This window comes from Alligator sinensis, unplaced genomic scaffold, assembly GCF_000455745.1.
Source record: "Alligator sinensis unplaced genomic scaffold, ASM45574v1 scaffold131_1, whole genome shotgun sequence".
NCBI classification, from domain to species: Eukaryota; Metazoa; Chordata; order Crocodylia; family Alligatoridae; genus Alligator; species Alligator sinensis.
Window position 1 is genome coordinate 6,328,668 of NW_005841830.1, and position 17,767 is coordinate 6,346,434.

General features: G+C 43.4%; 1 protein-coding gene across 3 annotated transcripts in view; it reads left to right on the forward strand.

Moving 5' to 3' along the window:
* SRBD1 (S1 RNA binding domain 1) overlaps nucleotides 1-17,767 on the forward strand; it is a 216,416-nt gene that overhangs the window by 49,628 nt on the left and 149,021 nt on the right. For all 3 annotated transcript variants that reach the window (XM_025204932.1, XM_006014738.3, XM_006014737.3), the window contains one exon: nucleotides 10,214-10,371. In XM_025204932.1, coding sequence (XP_025060717.1) covers nucleotides 10,214-10,371 — 158 coding nt within the window. The remainder of the gene's footprint in view (nucleotides 1-10,213; nucleotides 10,372-17,767) is intronic.

Consider the following 17,767-nt stretch of genomic DNA (forward strand, 5'->3'; position numbering starts at 1 on the left):
TACAAGATAAATATAGTAGTCATAATGTTAGTCTGATACTAAAGTGTGGATATTGTAATGGCTCTAGAGAATGCAATAATCTTATTTCCAGTGACATTATAATAGCTGTATCATGAGATGAAGTGTCACATGCAATATATATACTACTGCTTAAATAAAAAGGAAGTTCAGTGCCAAAGTAACATTTAAGAATCTATTTTCCCATTGTTGGATGGGGGTTAACCACAAATCCTTCACCGATTTGAAAGTAGATTCTGAAGTGACTGACAGATTTAAAAAAAACATAGGCTGCCATGTTGGGTTTAATTTGCATCATGATTCTTTGTTATAACACTTGTTATATAACTGGAAATTTGTCTGCACATGGCTTTTTAGCTTTGGTTTGATCCTTGTTTATAAACTTAGAAAGCCAGAGTTTGTACTGAGGCAGCTTGAAACTCTGATGACACTCCATGAGCATGTCCAGATGAGTGTAGACGTCTGGTATGTAGCTACACACCGCTCATGTAGGCATTCCCTGCGCGGCTACTTTGCAGCTCGGGGAGGTGGGGGCAGGTGGTGGGGTTTGATGCCAGGAGATCCCAGGGTTGAAAAAAGCCATTCCAAAAAAAAAAAAAGCAGGACAGTGCATGTGGCGGCAGTAGATGCTGCCCAGAACAAGAGCCTGGTTGGCTGGAGCCACACTTTGGCTGCCGGCTGGGCTTCCTGCTGCAGGAGTGCCATGGTTTCAGCTCCCAGAGGCCCCCACAACCTTAGGTAGGGCTGCTGGTGCCAGCACAGTTGCTGGCCCCTGCCTCCCCTCCCCTACCTAGGCTAACCTGCTGCACAGAGTGCATGTGGCATGGGTATTCCTTGGAAACAAGTAGCAGTGGCCTAAGGTGTGCCGCTGCTACTTAGCCCTGGGGAAACGCGTGTTTCTGCTCTTCTGGAAGTGCCCTATAGGTGCAAATTTGAAGATTAGCATACCTTTCCCTGTATATCCTAGGGAACTGTGCCAGTGCAGCTGCACAGAGGGCTGGCCATTGATCTTTGTGACTGTTACAGAACCCCAAAGTAGACAAGGCCTTGTGGCTTGGACTTCTCATATACTTCAAATCTTTCCACTTATTTACTATCCAAACTTTGGCTATAGTTTCTTTTTCAGTGTTCTCATCTGTAAAATGGGAATAGTTCTGTTTTTTAAGGGGTTTTTAGTGTTTCTGATACAACTTGGTTGCTTAGGGCACATTTTGGTCTGGGATATTCACATGGGCTTTCATTATTATCAATGACAAAATAAACCATGCAGGGTCAAGCTTTGGTCCTTAAAGTTTGCATGTGAAATATGCAGAGCTTTGGAAGTGCTTTATGGACTTGAATTTTATGTATCTCATGAACAAATCTGAGATGGGGAAGCACTGACTTGTCCTTTGGAAAGCATAATTGATTGTGTTGACACTTCTAGAAGATCATCTTTGTTTCCTTTTGCAACCCCTTCCCATGACCTCCTCTAGCTTCTGAAGAGTGGAGAAATCTATCCCTTTCCCTCCTAACCATGAGGAGTTTTTCCCTTTTATCCATCCTTCATGGTAACCATCTATTTTTTTTCTTCCACTCTTCATTGCAGCTGCAGGCAGGAATACAGTTAAGATGACATTAGCTCCAGTATTACAGGTCACCTAGCATATAAAATATTCCTCTGGATTGATAGCATGTTTGGCTTGCTATTGGAGGTTTATGATAGGTGTCTTGTTCCTTTCTCTGGACCCACAAATTTTACTTTAATGTTCAAGATAAGAACATTGGTTAGGTGCAGTAGCTACCATGAATATTCATAGATTCATAGATGTTAGGGTCGGAAGGGACCTCAATAGATCATCGAGTCCGACCCCCTGCATAAGCAGGAAAGAGTGCTGGGTCTAGATAACCCCAGCTAGATACTCATCTAACCTCCTCTTGAAGACTCCCAGGGTAGGGGAGAGCACCACCTCCCTTGGGAGCCCGTTCCAGACCTTGGCCACTCGAACTGTGAAGAAGTTCTTCCTAATGTCCAATCTAAATCTGCTCTCTGCTAGCTTGTGGCCATTATTTCTTGTAACCCCTGGGGGCGCCTTGGTGAATAAATCCTTACCAATTCCCTTCTGTGCCCCCGTGATGAACTTATAGGCAGCCACAAGGTTGCCTCTCAACCTTCTCTTGCGGAGGCTGATTAGATCCAGTTTCTCTAGTCTCTCCTCGTAGGGCTTGGTCTGTAGGCCCTTAACCATACGAGTGGCCCTTCTCTGGACCCTCTCCAGGTTATCTGCATCCCTCTTGAAGTGCGGCGCCCAGAATTGCACGCAGTACTCCAACTGCGGTCTGACCAGCGCCCGATAGAGGGGAAGTATCACCTCCTTGGACCTATTCGTCATGCATCTGCTGATGCACGATAAAGTGCCATTAGCTTTTTTGATGGCTTCGTCACACTGCCGACTCATATTCCATTACTTTTGTACAGTCTTTACCTTTGGATAACAATAATTACATGACAGTCCCCTCTGAGTTGCTGAAGTAGCTATGCTACTCTTCCATTGGCCTAAACTTTCAAAAGTGAACTGGTATTTTGGGTGTCCATTGCCAACTAGAAACCAAAATAATTTTATTTTCAGGTAAGACCCTTACACTATGTCAAGTAGCATGCCTAAAATTTGAGGTGTTCTGAATCACTAGTCACATTTTAAATATAAGGCCTGGCATAACTGGAGAGAGAGGTCAGCCTTGCCCTGTAAAATACCTGCCTATGAGTACTGCTCCTTCTACCCAACTGGGATTCGGTTTACTACATCACTGTAAAATGTTGTGTTGTGTTGGCCAGACCATTTCCCCCCACCCCTTTCAAAAGCAGTAGTCAAAATTTTGATATGGTACCTCAGTAACATTACTGTGGTACTGAGAATGCTTTTGACAGTAACCTGAATCTTTTTAAAAATTAAAAAGATAATTTTTAAAAGATTAAAAATTAAGCAGCCAGATACTGTGACGAGTATCGGTCAAAACTGCAAAAACCTCTTTTTGAGGAGTCTGTGTTCTTGGCTTCCTTTAAATGTGTGTCAGAGAAGTTGCCAGTCTCAAGCTGTTTTAAAACCAAGTCTGTTCTCTTGCTTCTTCCTCATGTTTGGCTTTATTAACAATAAGACTGACAGTAAAAGCAGTTCTTCAAGCAAGTCCCTTATCCCATGTTTTGCTGCAGGATTCCTACCTTGGGACTTTTCAGCCCACCTCCAAACTCTCTTGAGAGCCACTTCCACCTCTCTCATATCTGTGTGGGGTAATGAATAATTTGTCTATCTTGTCATAATTTGGTAACTGTGCAAGGGTTTCCAGTTCTTCTTTCTTGTTTCCCAGGAAGACTGTGTGAAGACTTTTGATACAGCTGACTAGGAGATCATATTAGTATAGACATGCAAGCTTTTTTGGCTTAGAGTAAAATTGTACAGGGTAATGGTTTTTGGCTACCCAATTGCTTTTGTCAAAAATGTTGTGATGTAATTGCATTTCCCTTAACCCTCCACACAGGTTTAGGCATGAACAAATGCTTTGAGGGAGTCAACTGGCTCAGACCTCTGTTTTCTCTACCTGTCATATCTTTAGTAGTATCCATGACTATGAACTCAGAAAACTATGAACTCAGATGACTATAATGATGAGGGGTATATGGGAATAAAAGGGAGCCAGTTAATTGGAGGCTTGCTTTCCCATTTTCACTATGCCGTATAGATGGGAAGCGCTCATCAGTGGGATGATTAGTTAGCAAAGTGAGAAAGTGACAGAACTTGACATTTGATTTATGAAGCTACCAAAAGTCATCCTGATTCAGTGAATGACATGGCCTTTACTGAAGCACAGATGGTTTGATTTCAGCAAAGACCTTAACGGTGGGATAAAAAACAGATCCTGTTCTTGAAGTGACAATGTTAAGGAATCATAGAATCATAGTAGTAGGGTCGGAAGGGACCTTGCAGATCTTCAAGTCCGACCCCCTGCCTGGGCAGGAAGAAAACTGGGCTCAAATGACCCTGAGCCGCTTCTTAAAGACCCCCAGGGTAGGAGCCAACACCACTTCCCTTGGAAGTTGGTTCCAGATCCTAGCCGCCCTAACTGTGAAGTAGTTCTTACGGATGTCTAATCTAAACCTACTCTCCAACAACTTGTGGCCGTTATTCCTTATCCCGGGGGGCGCTAGGGGAAACAAGGTCTCCCCCAAACCCTTCTGGTCCCCCCTAGTGAGTTTATAGATGGTCACCAGGTCCCCCCTCAGCCTTCTCTTGTGAAGGCTGAACAGGTTCAGGTCCCGTAACCTCTTGTTGTAGGGTCTGCCCTGAAGTCCCCTGATCATGCGGGTGGCCCTCCTCTGGACCCTCTCAATGTTGTCCACATCCCTCTTGAAGTGGGGTGCCCAGAACTGGACACAGTACTCCAGCTGTGGCCTGACCAGTGTCGCGTAGAGGGGGAGAATCACCTCCTTGGACGTACTTGAGATGCACCTGTGGATGCACGATAAGGTCCGGTTAGCCCTGCTGACCGTGACCTCGAATTGTCGGCCCATGTTCATCTTGGAGTCAATAATGACTCCAAGATCCCTTTCTGCCTCTGTGCTCTCAAGAAGGGAGTTTCCCATCTTACAAGTGTGCTGCTGGTTACTACTGCCCAAGTGCAGCACCCTGCACTTATCAGTATTGAAATGCATCCTGTTTTTGTTAGCCCACCCCTGCAACCTATCCAGGTCTTTCTGCAGTCTCTCCCTCCCTGCTAATGTGCCCACCTCTCCCCAAATTTTGGTATCATCAGCAAATTTGAACAGGTTGCTTTTCACCCCGTCGTCCAAATTGCTGATAAAGAAATTGAACAGCGCGGGCCCAAGGACCGAGCCCTGGGGGACTCCGCTGCCCACTTCCCCCCAGGTCGAATATGACCCATCCACCACCACCCTCTGAGTACAACCCTTCAGCCAATTCACAATCCATCTGACCGTGTAGGCATCGATGCCACAGTCACCTAGTTTTTTAATGAGGATGGGGTGGTCGACAGTGTCAAAGGCCTTGCTGAAGTCCAGAAAGACTACATCCACGGCGACACCTGCATCCAATGCTTTTGTGGTTTGAGCTGTAGTAGGAGCACTATTCGCTAGCATATTGTTTCTTTAGTTCAGTTTTTAAGCTAAACACTTGTGTACTATGTTTTTTTCTGTTGTGATTTTTTTTTTTTTTGTATAATCCAAAGAATGTTCTGGACTGTATAAATTGTTCAAAAGCAGATGCTCTGTAAGTTAGGGGCTAGGTATGTCTAACAGTTCTTTTCACAACAGCTAGCTTTGTGTTGAGCTTTGCTTAGATACTTTTAATCATGGCTACTTATATAGTCTTATATTTTGGACTATATTTAATTGTATTGAAGTACAGGCAGTCCTCACACTTATGACACAATTGGTTCCTGAGAACCGAGTCTTAAGCTGAAATGTTGTAACTCGGAACCAATTTTCTCATAAGAAACAATGTTATAAATGGGGGGTTGGTTCCTGAACCAAGGCCTGATACCCTATTTTCACCAAAAATACCCCAGAATTTTGTACTTGATCAATTATAGATGAGTAATATAGCTACATTAATGTATTTATATGGTAAATAACAACCATATTGATTTGGAAGGACTTCTTTGAGGAGACTTTGCTGAACATTTTGAAGGGCTCTTGGCTGGACTTTTTGAAGGGTTCTTGGCTGGAGTCTTCTCAGGAGTGTTGGCTGCAGGTTTTTCTGGAGTCTTGTTTGCTTTCTGAAATAAAGTGTCCAAGGAAGTTTGGACAGATGTTCTTCAGGGAGATGGGCGATGCAGCGAACTTGTTCGCTGGCATGGCATCACGTTGGATCAAGTGTTGTAAAGTCAAAACTGACGTCAAAGTTGAAACAGGGTGTCAATTTATAAACAATGTAAGTGTGAAACGTTGTAACTCAAAATGTCGAGGACTGCCTGTATTGCGGTAAAGATTAGAGTACCTTTTTGTTTCTACCAGACCTGCACTTTCAATTAAATTCTCATCATCTCCGTATTATGTCGTGAGACTTCCTGTAACAGTGGGTTACTGCAGTTTATTTTAAATCTTGGATTGGGCTAATTGTAGCTTTAGATCAGAAGTTAAATGAGTATGACGTTTTCACTCTTTCTGAGCGGAAGTTTGTTCGTGTTGTATTGTTTAGGATTAGTTGCCACAATTGGCAGTTTCTGATTAGGAGAGCCCGGAACTGGAATGATGCAGGGTGAGTGCTGGAACACAACCCCCGTGGGCAGGAATGTACTGCACCTGCCAGTACTATTCCTGGTTCATGGCCACTTAACCCTATCCTTTTTTATCCTTTCTCTCTCCCTCTCCTCCCACCAGAAGCTTTTTCTTTGTAGTTGTGCATAGGGCTGCTAAAACATTTAAAGCCTTCTTTAGTGTTAAGATCCTCTGCTGTTTTATTAAATGCTGGAGCAGAAAGTTTCCAAGAGAATATTGAAATGTTTGCTTCTGGTGATTCAAATGGCAGAATTCGCCAGCAAGACAATTACCTTATTTATTGTTTCATTTCCTCTCTTCCACTTTGTCAGATATCATCATTTCTCAAATCTGGTATTATAATATCCAGTGTTGCTTTTGGAATTTCAGAATATATTTTTATGTTGTTGCAGTGCTGTATGGAAGTGAAGTGCCAGAGACATTTTTTTAATGTATAATCCTTTTATAATTTTCCATAGCTCTTTTCCTTACTAGTCTTCTGAGACACAAAAACCATTTCTCTAAATCTCATTTTACACCTGAAGCTAGTTTGCAGACATTTTCCCACTAAATATCTTGCCCCAAATGTTGAATGTGGAAATTTGAAGTTTGAAAAGAAAGTCTTACTTGAGATCCCTCATCTTCCAGCTGTGAATACTGAGGTCAACAGGACAAGATTAGGATAATTGCCCTTATTAAAATACATCTGTTGGTGATCTGATGACTGAATGAAGCTCAGGCTTTCAAGGAAGGCAGTCATAGTATCTGTATTGTTAGTATTTGTTCTTTGTAATGCATAAACCACAAATTTACAAAATAATTAATGTTCTTATATTAAAGGAATGGACCTCTGTCCTTCCTTGGCTCACTCTTCTCTCAACATTGAAAATTGTCAGAAATTAGAAAAACAAAGCTGGGCATCTTGCCATTTGGACACAGACAGTGGTGTATTGAGAAAATAAAAGGATATTACATTGTCTTAGTTAGCTTGACACTTATTTAAGGATCAAATGACTATCGAAAATTTAAAATCAAGGGTAGGACTTGGAATGGCAGATCACGTCATCGATACAAGTGTTGAGTGAGAGGCAGAGAGAGAGAAAAGAGAAGTCTATATTTGAAATTAAAAATACAGGATGCTGCGTAATAGAAAGGACATACATTATGTTCTCCCACACACCTGGCACTTTCAGTAACATTTCCTGTTACTATAAAAGTTTCTGTAAATCCAAGGCAATTTTAAACATGTTTCCATAAGGTGTACATAACTAGTAACATGTGTTTAGGGGCAAATCCCGTTTGTTTGTAGTTCTTTATAGGACAGCCTTCTAGGCCCTATGAAACACACTTTTGCATAGAGAATGGCCAAGACCTCCATGCAGATCCTTCAGTCTTTACCCACACGCTTACCATGGCTTAAACCACTACTGCTGTTGGATTCAGTGGTGGCTTCTGCAGTATAGCTGTTCTGCTGCCTGGGGGTGATTCCTCCTGGATTTATGCAGGGCACAGTCTGTTCTTTGGCCTTTTGCAGGGGGCATGCATGCAAATCAGGCTTTAGATAATTCTCATGTTAATGGTGTCTGCCTGGTTTCAGGGGGATTTAATTTTCTTCTGTGCAAAGGATGCCTTGCCTTAAAAAATGCTTTACAAAGGATATGTAAAGGTAGATTGCCTGAGTACCACCAACTGGAAATTTTCTCTGCTTTCAAAAATTGGAGCTAAAATTTTTCAGATACTGCAACTCACTTGTTGTAGTTTTAGAAACATTTTCCTGTCTTTTTAAAAATGCCTTTTTTCTCTGTGTAGTTGTTCTGTTTAAGACTTTCAAAATCGGCAAGTGGACCACTTTTGTGGGGAAATGGTAGCACTATGTAAAATGCAGTCAAATGCACAAAATGAATCGTATAGGGAAGCTTTATATATTTTGTTTCCTTGATTATTCAGCTTTTGCTTGGCTACAGTGGGAATCTTTCCACTGCACCATAATCTGGGCTGAAAATAACACTGTAGAGATGAATTAATATATACAGGTTCCCACCCCCCCTCATATAATACATGATTACATGGAGAGAATTAATCATACATCATTTTTCTGTAATTTTAAGTTTGTTTCAACATTAGGTAAATGTACACACTGGGGTTCTTTATTGATTGGCATAAAAAGACACGTTCATGGTAGGAGAGTGGGGGATGCTCTTGAAATAATATGCTGGTTTCTGATGCTTAGTGTGTTTGGTGTGTCAAATACTTTAGTACCTGATTGCAGTACATAGATGAGAATGGATATATAGACATTCAAAGACCAGGGAATACCTGAACACTGAAGAATATTTTTGTGTCATAGCTGTTTATATGCTACGTTTTATTTTGTCCGTGTCACTTGGTCTTTTTGAGTTAGGGAATGTTTTGTGCCCATTAGGTTTAGCTTAGCTTAAACCCAAGCAAGCATAGAAGACATAGAAACATGCTAAACATGCTGTTGTAATTATCTTGTACCTGAAACTGTTTTTCAAGCCAACAGTTTCAGTTATATCTGTTAAACAATATAAGTCCAAACTGGCTGTTTTGTGAATTACAGTACTTTGGACCTATTAAAGCTATCTAGTCTACTTCCCACTGAGTTGATTAAATCACTTCTGCTTGGTAGTAATTTTCTGATCAACTAACTACTTCAGTTTGTTCAAAAATCTTTCACTAAAAGATGAACTCAATGCATTTGTTATCAAGGCCAGATTGATGTGGATCAGAATATTCTTTCATTTACAGATAGAAACTAGCTGAGATTAGCGACAGTTGACCAGTCACAATACTAATGAGTAGATATGAAACTAAAAGCTAAAATATGGATAATAGGCCTGTGTGAATAGAGAAGTATTCGATTTGGATTCAGCCAATTTGGAGGACGGTGATTCGATTCGGATCACTGTCCTGAATCAATTCGGCCGAATTGGCTTTGGAAGATTTGGTGCTGATTTGGAGAGATTCGGTGATTTGGATTGGGCAGCTGCAGGTTCTCCCGTGGCTCCGCTGGCTGTGCCTGCCTCTCCCTGGGGGGCAGGGAGCCATGGGAGAAGCCCCCCATGGCTGCCCTGCCCAGCCCCAGCCCCCTGCCTGTCCCAGCCTCCTGGCACTTAAAAAGCCCTGCACATACTGGCTGCAGGAGTGATGATTGGGGCCTCTGAGTGCTGGTGGCAGAGCCCCCCTGTGCAACACAGGGCAGCACAGATTACCCCCCCTCAACACTCATGTGGCAGCTGCCCCATGGCGCGGGTGCATTGTGGCTCAGCAGGGTGCTACATGCTGTCTGGGAGCTGAGGCAGCTGGGGCTGAGCGATTTCCAGGCTCTGCCTGAGACGTGGAGCCGTCCCAGCTCCCAGGCGAATTGAACGGGGGGCTGGGGAATCGAACCACAGCTGGGCAAGCAGCAGCAGGGCAGAGCCCCTTCTCCCAGTGCTGCTGCACCTGCATCCCGTGCCTCCCTCCCCACCCCAACAGACTTACCAGCTGAAGGCAGCTGTTAGCTGCCTGTTTAGTCTATGGCCGAATCTCCAAATAGGCCGAAGCTTTTTCCAAAACTTTTCCAAATCAATTCAGATGCTTCAAATCAATTTGGAGCTTTTACTTGGTCTCCTGATTTCGATTTGGATTCGGAGATTTGCTGCCTGAATCAGGCCTAATCTCCTCTGAATCGAATCAGCTACCAAAGCTTCATGGAGCCCTTATGGATAACTTATACCATCACACAGTTAGAGACGATACTCTCTTATGTCTAGAACCATATCAGTCCCAAAAACCTAAGATGATCAGTAGTGCAATATTGAGTTGAAGGTAATGAAGAAATAACTTGAAGTCCTTCCAGAAAGCACATGACTTTCAAGCAACTCAAAAGTGCTATCTAAAAATGAATTGGAGAAATAAAATTTTTCCTTTTTACCTTCCAAGATCAAAATTAACATCTGATGCAGAAAAGGAATCCGTAATGATGTTTGGAAGAAATCTGCGACAGTTGCTGCTGACAAGTCCTGTCAGAGGCCGTACTTTGATGGGAGTTGACCCTGGGTACAAACATGGCTGTAAACTGGCAATCATTTCACCAACCAGTAAGTTTAAATTTCAAGTTTACCAACTGCTTTTTCAGCTGCTGCTTATACATATTTCTTGAATTATGAGACATAGTAGTTGTAATATAATATGCTCTGTAATATAATATGATAACTTTTTATGTTAGGTTTTAGCCTGTTGTGTTTGCATGTTAATTTTTCAAAATTCTCTGTAGACATGAGATTAAACTTCCTGTCTCTGTAATGTCTCTGCTTTAAGTAGTCATTTTCACCTGTGCAAAGTGGAAAGAGTTCTGCCATCTTGAGCTCACTTTGCACTAGTGAGAATAATTACACAAGTCAGAAGGTGATGAAGAATTGGCCTTTCAGTATGTTACAATTAAAATGGAATCACTATTTTAATATGTGCTCCATTTACCTTCTTCAAAAGTAACACTCTATGTAAGCCTTTAAAAACTGATGACTTTGCTGCTTGATTTTCTTTAATTGTATGTATTTTAAAAATTAAATTAAAAAAAAATCCTGTGGAAGGCTTGGGACCAGTAGAACTATTGAACAGGCATCATTCTTGATTGACTACAAGGGCAACCTCTCCATTGTACCAAAAAAAACCTCCTAAAATGCCACAGAATTGGAGGGAAAATTCTTCCATGGATTAAGAGCTGGTTAAAAGATAGGAAGCCAAAGGTAGGGCTAAATGATCATTTTTTAGGGTCGAGAAAAGTCAAAGGTGGTGTCCCACACATCTTGCGGAGCCCAGTTTTGTTCAAACTTTTCATCAGGATTCTGGAAATGGGGGTGCACAGTGAAATCTCCAATTTTGCAGATGATACCATACTATTCTGGGTAGTCAGATCCCAAGCTGACTGAGAGGAGCTGCAGAAAGATCTTCCCAGGTTAAGTGAGTGGGCCAAAAAATAGCAGAAAAACTGCAGTGTCAACAAGATCAAGGAAACACACGTGGGGAAAATTAGTCTCAACTATATACACAATGTTTGATTCTGAACTATGTTTTGTGATTCAGGAAAGAGACCTTGGAGTCATTGTAGGTAGTTCCCTGAAAATGTCAGGTTAGTGTGCAGCAGTGACCAAAAAAAAACATTAAGAATTTGGGTAACATTTAAAAATGGAATTGGAAACAAAACAAAGAATGTCATCATTGCATTATGCCATTATACAAATCCGTGGTGTATCCGCACCCAGAATACTATGTGCTGTTCTGGTCTCCACATCTCAAAAAGAATGTAGTATAATTGGGAAAGGTGCAGAGAAGGGCAACTAAAATGATCTGGAATATGTAGTAGTTGCCATCCCAGGAGAGACTAAAAAGGCTAAGACTCTTTAGTTTGGAAAGGAAAAAGCTGGGGGGAAATATAAGAAGTCTATAAAATCATGAAGAAAGTGGACAAAGTGAGCAGGGAACTGTTATTCACCAGAATACTAAAACTAGGGGGCACCCACTGAAATCAGTAGGGAACAGCTGTACAAGTAACAGCAGAAAGTACTTTTTTATGAGGTTGTAGAGCCAGATAGCAGAGTCAGGTTTAAAAAGGACTAAATAAACTAGTGCATTACATCTATTAATAGCTGTGAACAGAACAGTTGGAGATGTTTCCTCTGGCATTTCTAAAGCAATGATGGTAGACGCCAGAGAGGGTAATGAATAGGGGATAGATTACTTTAGATATGCCTGGTTCAGTGCTCTCCCTCTAAAGTATCCACTCCTGCTACTGCCAGAGACAGGCTACTGAGCTAGATGGACCATTAGAATCATAGAAAATTAGGGTTGGAAGGGACCTCAGGAGGCCATCTAGTCCAACCCCCTGCTCAAAACAGGACCATCCCCAACTAGATCATCCCAGCCAAGGCTTTGTCTGCCTGGGTCTTAAAAACCTACGAGGATGGAGTTTCTACAACCTCTTTGGGTAGCCTATTCCAGTGCTTTTCTACCCTCCTCATGAGAGAGCTTTTCCTAATATCTGAAATATCTAAAGTTAATCTTAATATCTAACCTAAACTTCCTTGGTAGCAATCTGAGACCATTGCTCCTTGTTCTGTCATCTGCCACCGCTGAGAACAGCCTAGCTTCACCCTCTTTGTAACCACCCCTCAGGTAGTTGAAGGCTTCTGCCTTCTGTTATCCCCCCTTAGTCTTCTCTTCTCCAGACTAAATAAGCCCAGTTCCCTCAGAGGTGTCATGTGCCCCAGCCTCCTAAACATTTTCGTTGTCCTCTGTTGGACTCTCCAATTTGTCCACAGCCTTTCTGTAGTGGGGGACACAAAACAGTACTCCAGATGTGGCCTCACCAGTGCTGAATAGAGGGAAATAATCACTTCCCTTGATCTTCTGGCAACACTCACAGTAATGCAGCCCAGTATGTTGTTATCCTTCTTAGCAACAGAGGCACACTGTTTACTCCTATTCATCTTATTGTCCACTGTAACCTGCAGGACCTTTACTACAGACCTGCCGCTTAGTTAATTGGTCCCCAGCCTGTAGTGGTACATGGATTGTTCTGTCCAAAGTGCAGGACTTTGTACTTGTCCATATTGAACTGTATGAGATTTCTTTCGGTCCAGTCCTCGAATTTGTCTAGGTCTTTCTAAATTGTAGCCTTACCCTCCAGTGTATCTACCACCCCCTCCAGCTTGGTGTTATCTGCAAACTTGTTGAAGGTTTCCCGCATCCCATCTTCCAAATTGTTGATGAAGATACTCAATGAAACTGGCCTCAGGACTGACCCATGGGGCACTCCACTTGATAGCGGGTGCCAACTAGACATTAAGCCGTAGATTACTACACTTTGACCCAGTTTTCTGTTCATCTTACGGTTCATGCATACAATCCATACTTCATTAGTTTTTTTGCAAGAATGTTCTGGGAGACTGTATCAAAAGCCTTGATAAAATCATGGTATATCATGTCCACTGCACTCCCTGCATCTATAGAGCCAGTCATCTCATCATAGAAGACAGTCAGGTTGGTCAGATAGGATTTGCCCTTGGTGAACTGATTTGATCCAGTATGGCACTTCTTATGTTTTTATAATCTGGGCTGAAGAAAACTCTGTAGAGATGTGCAAAGAATTTTTTTACTTTCTCTTCCCATTTTGTCTTTGTTTCTGTTCCAAGTATATTTCTACAGAGCAAAAAAAACCAAACCCAAATAAGGTTTGTTAATAATAATAAAGGAAAGGTTCATGGGTTTCAACAAATTTTAGTGAGACATATTTAATTTGTGATATCCCTGTAATTTTGAATTTGAACTGTTAACCTGTGATAAAATTCAGGTTACCTTTTCTTCACTAGTTTTTTAACGAGAGTTAAAAATGCCTCCTCCCCATCTTTTTTTCAGTGTAAACATACCTTTGACTTTCAGAAAGGGCTGTAACTTATTTGTCACTTGTCCTATAGAAATTGAACCATAGGCACATAGGACATACATGATGGATTTTTATACTTTGTACAAACTAAGGAATGGCCATCCACTGTTAATTTTCAGTTGCTTCCTATTTCAGTTACTTTTGGTTAATCGGAGGTGAAAGGCTATATTATACCATGACCTAAGACCACCTTGTCACCTGAGATCAGTGATGCCATGGTTTTATTGAGACTTGTGCACATCCTCCTACAGGTTAATGAAACTTGGTCAAAACGCTTCTTTTATTTGCTGCATACCAAGTCAACTCCTAATTGTTATGACCAGGTGTCTCCCTCCTTCTTATTCTAAGCAACGTTTTTGGTTTGCTTCGTATGAAGTCAAGCTTTCAAAAGTGACTTTATGTCCTTGGGCACCTCAGAATCACTAAAGAGTAAGGCTGATACGCTCCACTGGGTGAAACACATTGCCCATTGTCCTGTGGGGTTGCCCTCCAGGATCAGGCCCTCAAACCCTGGGCGTGCCTACCTGGTGTTCGTCTGTTAAAGAGATGTGCCGCCATGGAATTTTTATGGTTTACAAAGGCAACAAAAGGTGACATCCATTTCCACCCTGAGTTTCCTGACATGTTTCAACCCAGTTTGTGATACCAGGAGTTGCCACTTGCTATGTGATAAGAGCACCTAGAACACCCCATGAAGCTCAGCATTTATGCCCACTTCCATTCAAAAACACAGGTGGTGCCTGTTGCAGTCAAAAGTGGAATTCAAACGTAGTGCAATTAAGGATTGATACAACACCGTGTTCGATTAATGACAGAAAGGCTTTAATAACTATTCACACATGAGCTATAAAACTAAATGACAGAAAAAGTTTCCTTCCCAGTATTCAGTAAAAATCCTAGTATATACAAAACTCCTAGTATATGTTACCTGCAAAGAGTGTCTCTTACCAATGCAGGCAGGAAGTGGTTTCAGTCTTTGCAGTCTTCCTTGGGCATAGATCCCTCACTAGGAATGATCGGCTGTGTGCAGGTTACAGTGTTGCAATGATTTTTGTCTCTCTCCTGGGGTGCACACTCCTGGGGTGCCAGCAACTCTGTTTCATTCTTATGCTGTTTAATTGTATAGCTTTAAAGCATTCCTTCTTGATATAGTTGGTTGATTAAAGTCAGAACAAAGCAGGTAGGGAGGGACCATCACATTACAATTGCTAACTTCTCAGATCCTATTTTGGGTTGTCTAGCTGTGAAACTTGTTTTTGTAAGCTTTTGATCAGTCTGGAGGTTACACTTCAACCAAATGGGATGGGTCTTGATTGACTGAACGGGATACCTTGGAGCACTGATTGCAAGACACTGTTTTGGGTAGTTGTTTTAACAATGAGGCAGAACCGAAAATAGTCCACACCGGTGATGGTCTATGGAGATATTTGCAAAACTTCAGACATTGAATGCCTGTTCTGAAAAATATACCTTAATCAAGGGAGGATGTGTCAATAAGGAAGATACAATCATGTAAGGATATGCAGTTATTTATGAAAGGTTTATCATAATAAAACATTGAGTACGTTTTCAACTAGCACAGGAGATTAAATCAATTAGGATTGCTTTATTTTGCATTGTCCCAATCACGATCTTGCTTTCTTGTGCAAGGCGCACTATTATTTTAAGTTAGCCATTTAAATTTCAAGTGTAGATCTGGCCAAGCTTTCACGTTCATCAGTGCCCATCTTTTTATATTAAGGTACTTGCCCAGGAAATGGTTCAGTGTTCTCCTCAGCCCATCAGTGTTCAAACCCTATCTTCCATTTCTTAGTCCCACTTTAATACAGTCCTTGACTGTGGAGTCCAAGTGTCTGTTTATGAGCAAGTTCCTGGCTTTCCACAGTGCATACCTAAAGCAGGATATGAATTGGTTGAAGCAAATTGTCGGGGCCCCTTGTTGTTTGGTCAGGTGCCCATAGAGAACCACTTCCCTGGTCAGGTTTCTGAAACCTGTCACCACCAGGAGGAGCACACAGACTTTCTTCTACACTTCTCTGGCATATAACCATTCCCAGAAGAAGTGGTCGATTGTTTCTGCCTGCCACTGGCAGGTCTGCCTCAGGCAGTTCGATGGACCTCTCTGCCCTGTGCTGTTTCTCCATGCCTGCATGGGGAGTGCCTGGTGGGCTTCCTGCCAGTTCAGATCTCTATGCTACTTCTGCAGGTCCTTGTGGAAAATTCACTCCCATACAGCCTGGCAGCTCTCACTAGGCAGTAAGTCTGTGGGCAATATCCCTTGCCCTTACTGCCTCCCGTATCTTGTGGTGGTTCACCAGGGTTGCTAGGGTAGCTTGTGTTTCTTCCAAAAGCACTTCAGGATCTTGTAAAACCATGGGGAAGCCATGGTCCTGTTGGTCGTTGTGTGCACCTGCCACTGTTGCAGCAGCTACCCTGCAAAATACTTAACAAAGCTGGCTGTTTTAGATTCCATCCCTGTTGCCAGTTTGCACACTTGGCTCATGTATTTGGCCCAGAGGAAGAGAAGGACGTCTGGCATTCCTCTGCCTCCAGACCATTTCACTTTGTATAGCCTGGTCCTTGCCACTTTCTCCCACGCGAGTTCCAAAAGAAAACATATATGGCTCTTTGGATTCTGTGAATGACTTGTTCTGAGGAGGGGAAGAGTAGGGCTGTGTGTAGCAGCATTGGCAGGAGCATGACCTTCAGCACCACGCGCCCCCTCATTGACAGGCACTGACACGATTGCCATAGCCCCAGTCTCTGTCTGGCCTTGGTCTCTGTCTTTTCTCATGCCCTCTGCCCTGTCAGCTCTGGGTCAAACTCTACCTGACTATCTTTACCCCCTTCCAGGGGACAGAAACTTCCAGGGGTGACAGGTCCCCAAGCTTACCCAGGACTAGGCAAGTGCTTTTTCTCACATTGAGCTTAGCCTCTGCTGCTGCTCCATATACCTGTGTGTGTTGCAGTGCTCTTTCCACTGACCCTTTATCCCTGCATATGATGGTCAGATCATCCATGTATGCAAGGACTTTTGTCTCTTACCCATTTCTCCCATGGATCTTCACACTGCTGATCCCAGGGTCCTGCCTGACTCGCTGTGGTAGTGGTTCCATTGCACAATTAAATAGGATCGGGGAGAGTGGGCAGCCTTGCCTGACGCCTGATTCTACCGTAATCAGGGCTTTCAGGAACCCATTCACTATAACCCTGCTGCTCACGTTAGTGTACAGTGCCTTTATCCAGGTGACAAAGGTTGCAGGAGTTCCCCTCATTTCTGTGTCTTTAGTAGGAAGTGATGGGATACTCATTTGTAGGTAGAGGTGCACCAATACATTGGTCTGATATTGGATCAGCACTGATATAAAAAAATTGATTATATTGGAAATCAGTCTGATGTGGCTGATAATTTGGCTGATAAATGCTTATGTGTGAGTGCAGCTGCAGCACAGCATGCAGGCAGTGAGGAGCACAGTCTGACAGCTTGGATAGCTGCGTGCAGCTGGTAAGTCTGTTGTGGGGGAAGGGGAGGGAAGAGGCATGGGGGGGGCAGATCAACAACCCCCGCAGTGAGGGAGGGAGTGGGGTAGGGGCTGGGGCAGGCGCTGCCCAGCCAGGGTGGGGCAGGCACGGGATGGAGCCGTGGCTCGTCCGGGTGGCGCGGTGGGGTGCAGCTCCCTTTGCTGTGCACACCCTAGGGAGGCATGGGGGGGGTGCCCCCGGATCTGTGCAGTGGGGGCTGCAGCTGGGGCTGGGGCCAGGGCTGCACCAGGCCCTTCCCAGCGCATGGGGGCTGCACTCAGGGCTGTGGTCGGGGCAGCCAGTGGTAGTGCTGGCAGGCAGCTATGGGGGGGAGAGCTATGGTGAAGTTTGGGGTGGCTGCAGCCCCTCGCTCTGTAGCCCCCTTCCAGTGCCACTGCTGCTTACCCTAAGCGCAGCCTCCACACACTGGGAAGAGCTCGGCGCAGCCCCAGCCCACAGCTGCACCCTCCTTGGCCCTGCCCTGCACAGACCCAGGGGCACCCTCCCCATGCCCTCCTGGGATGTGCAGC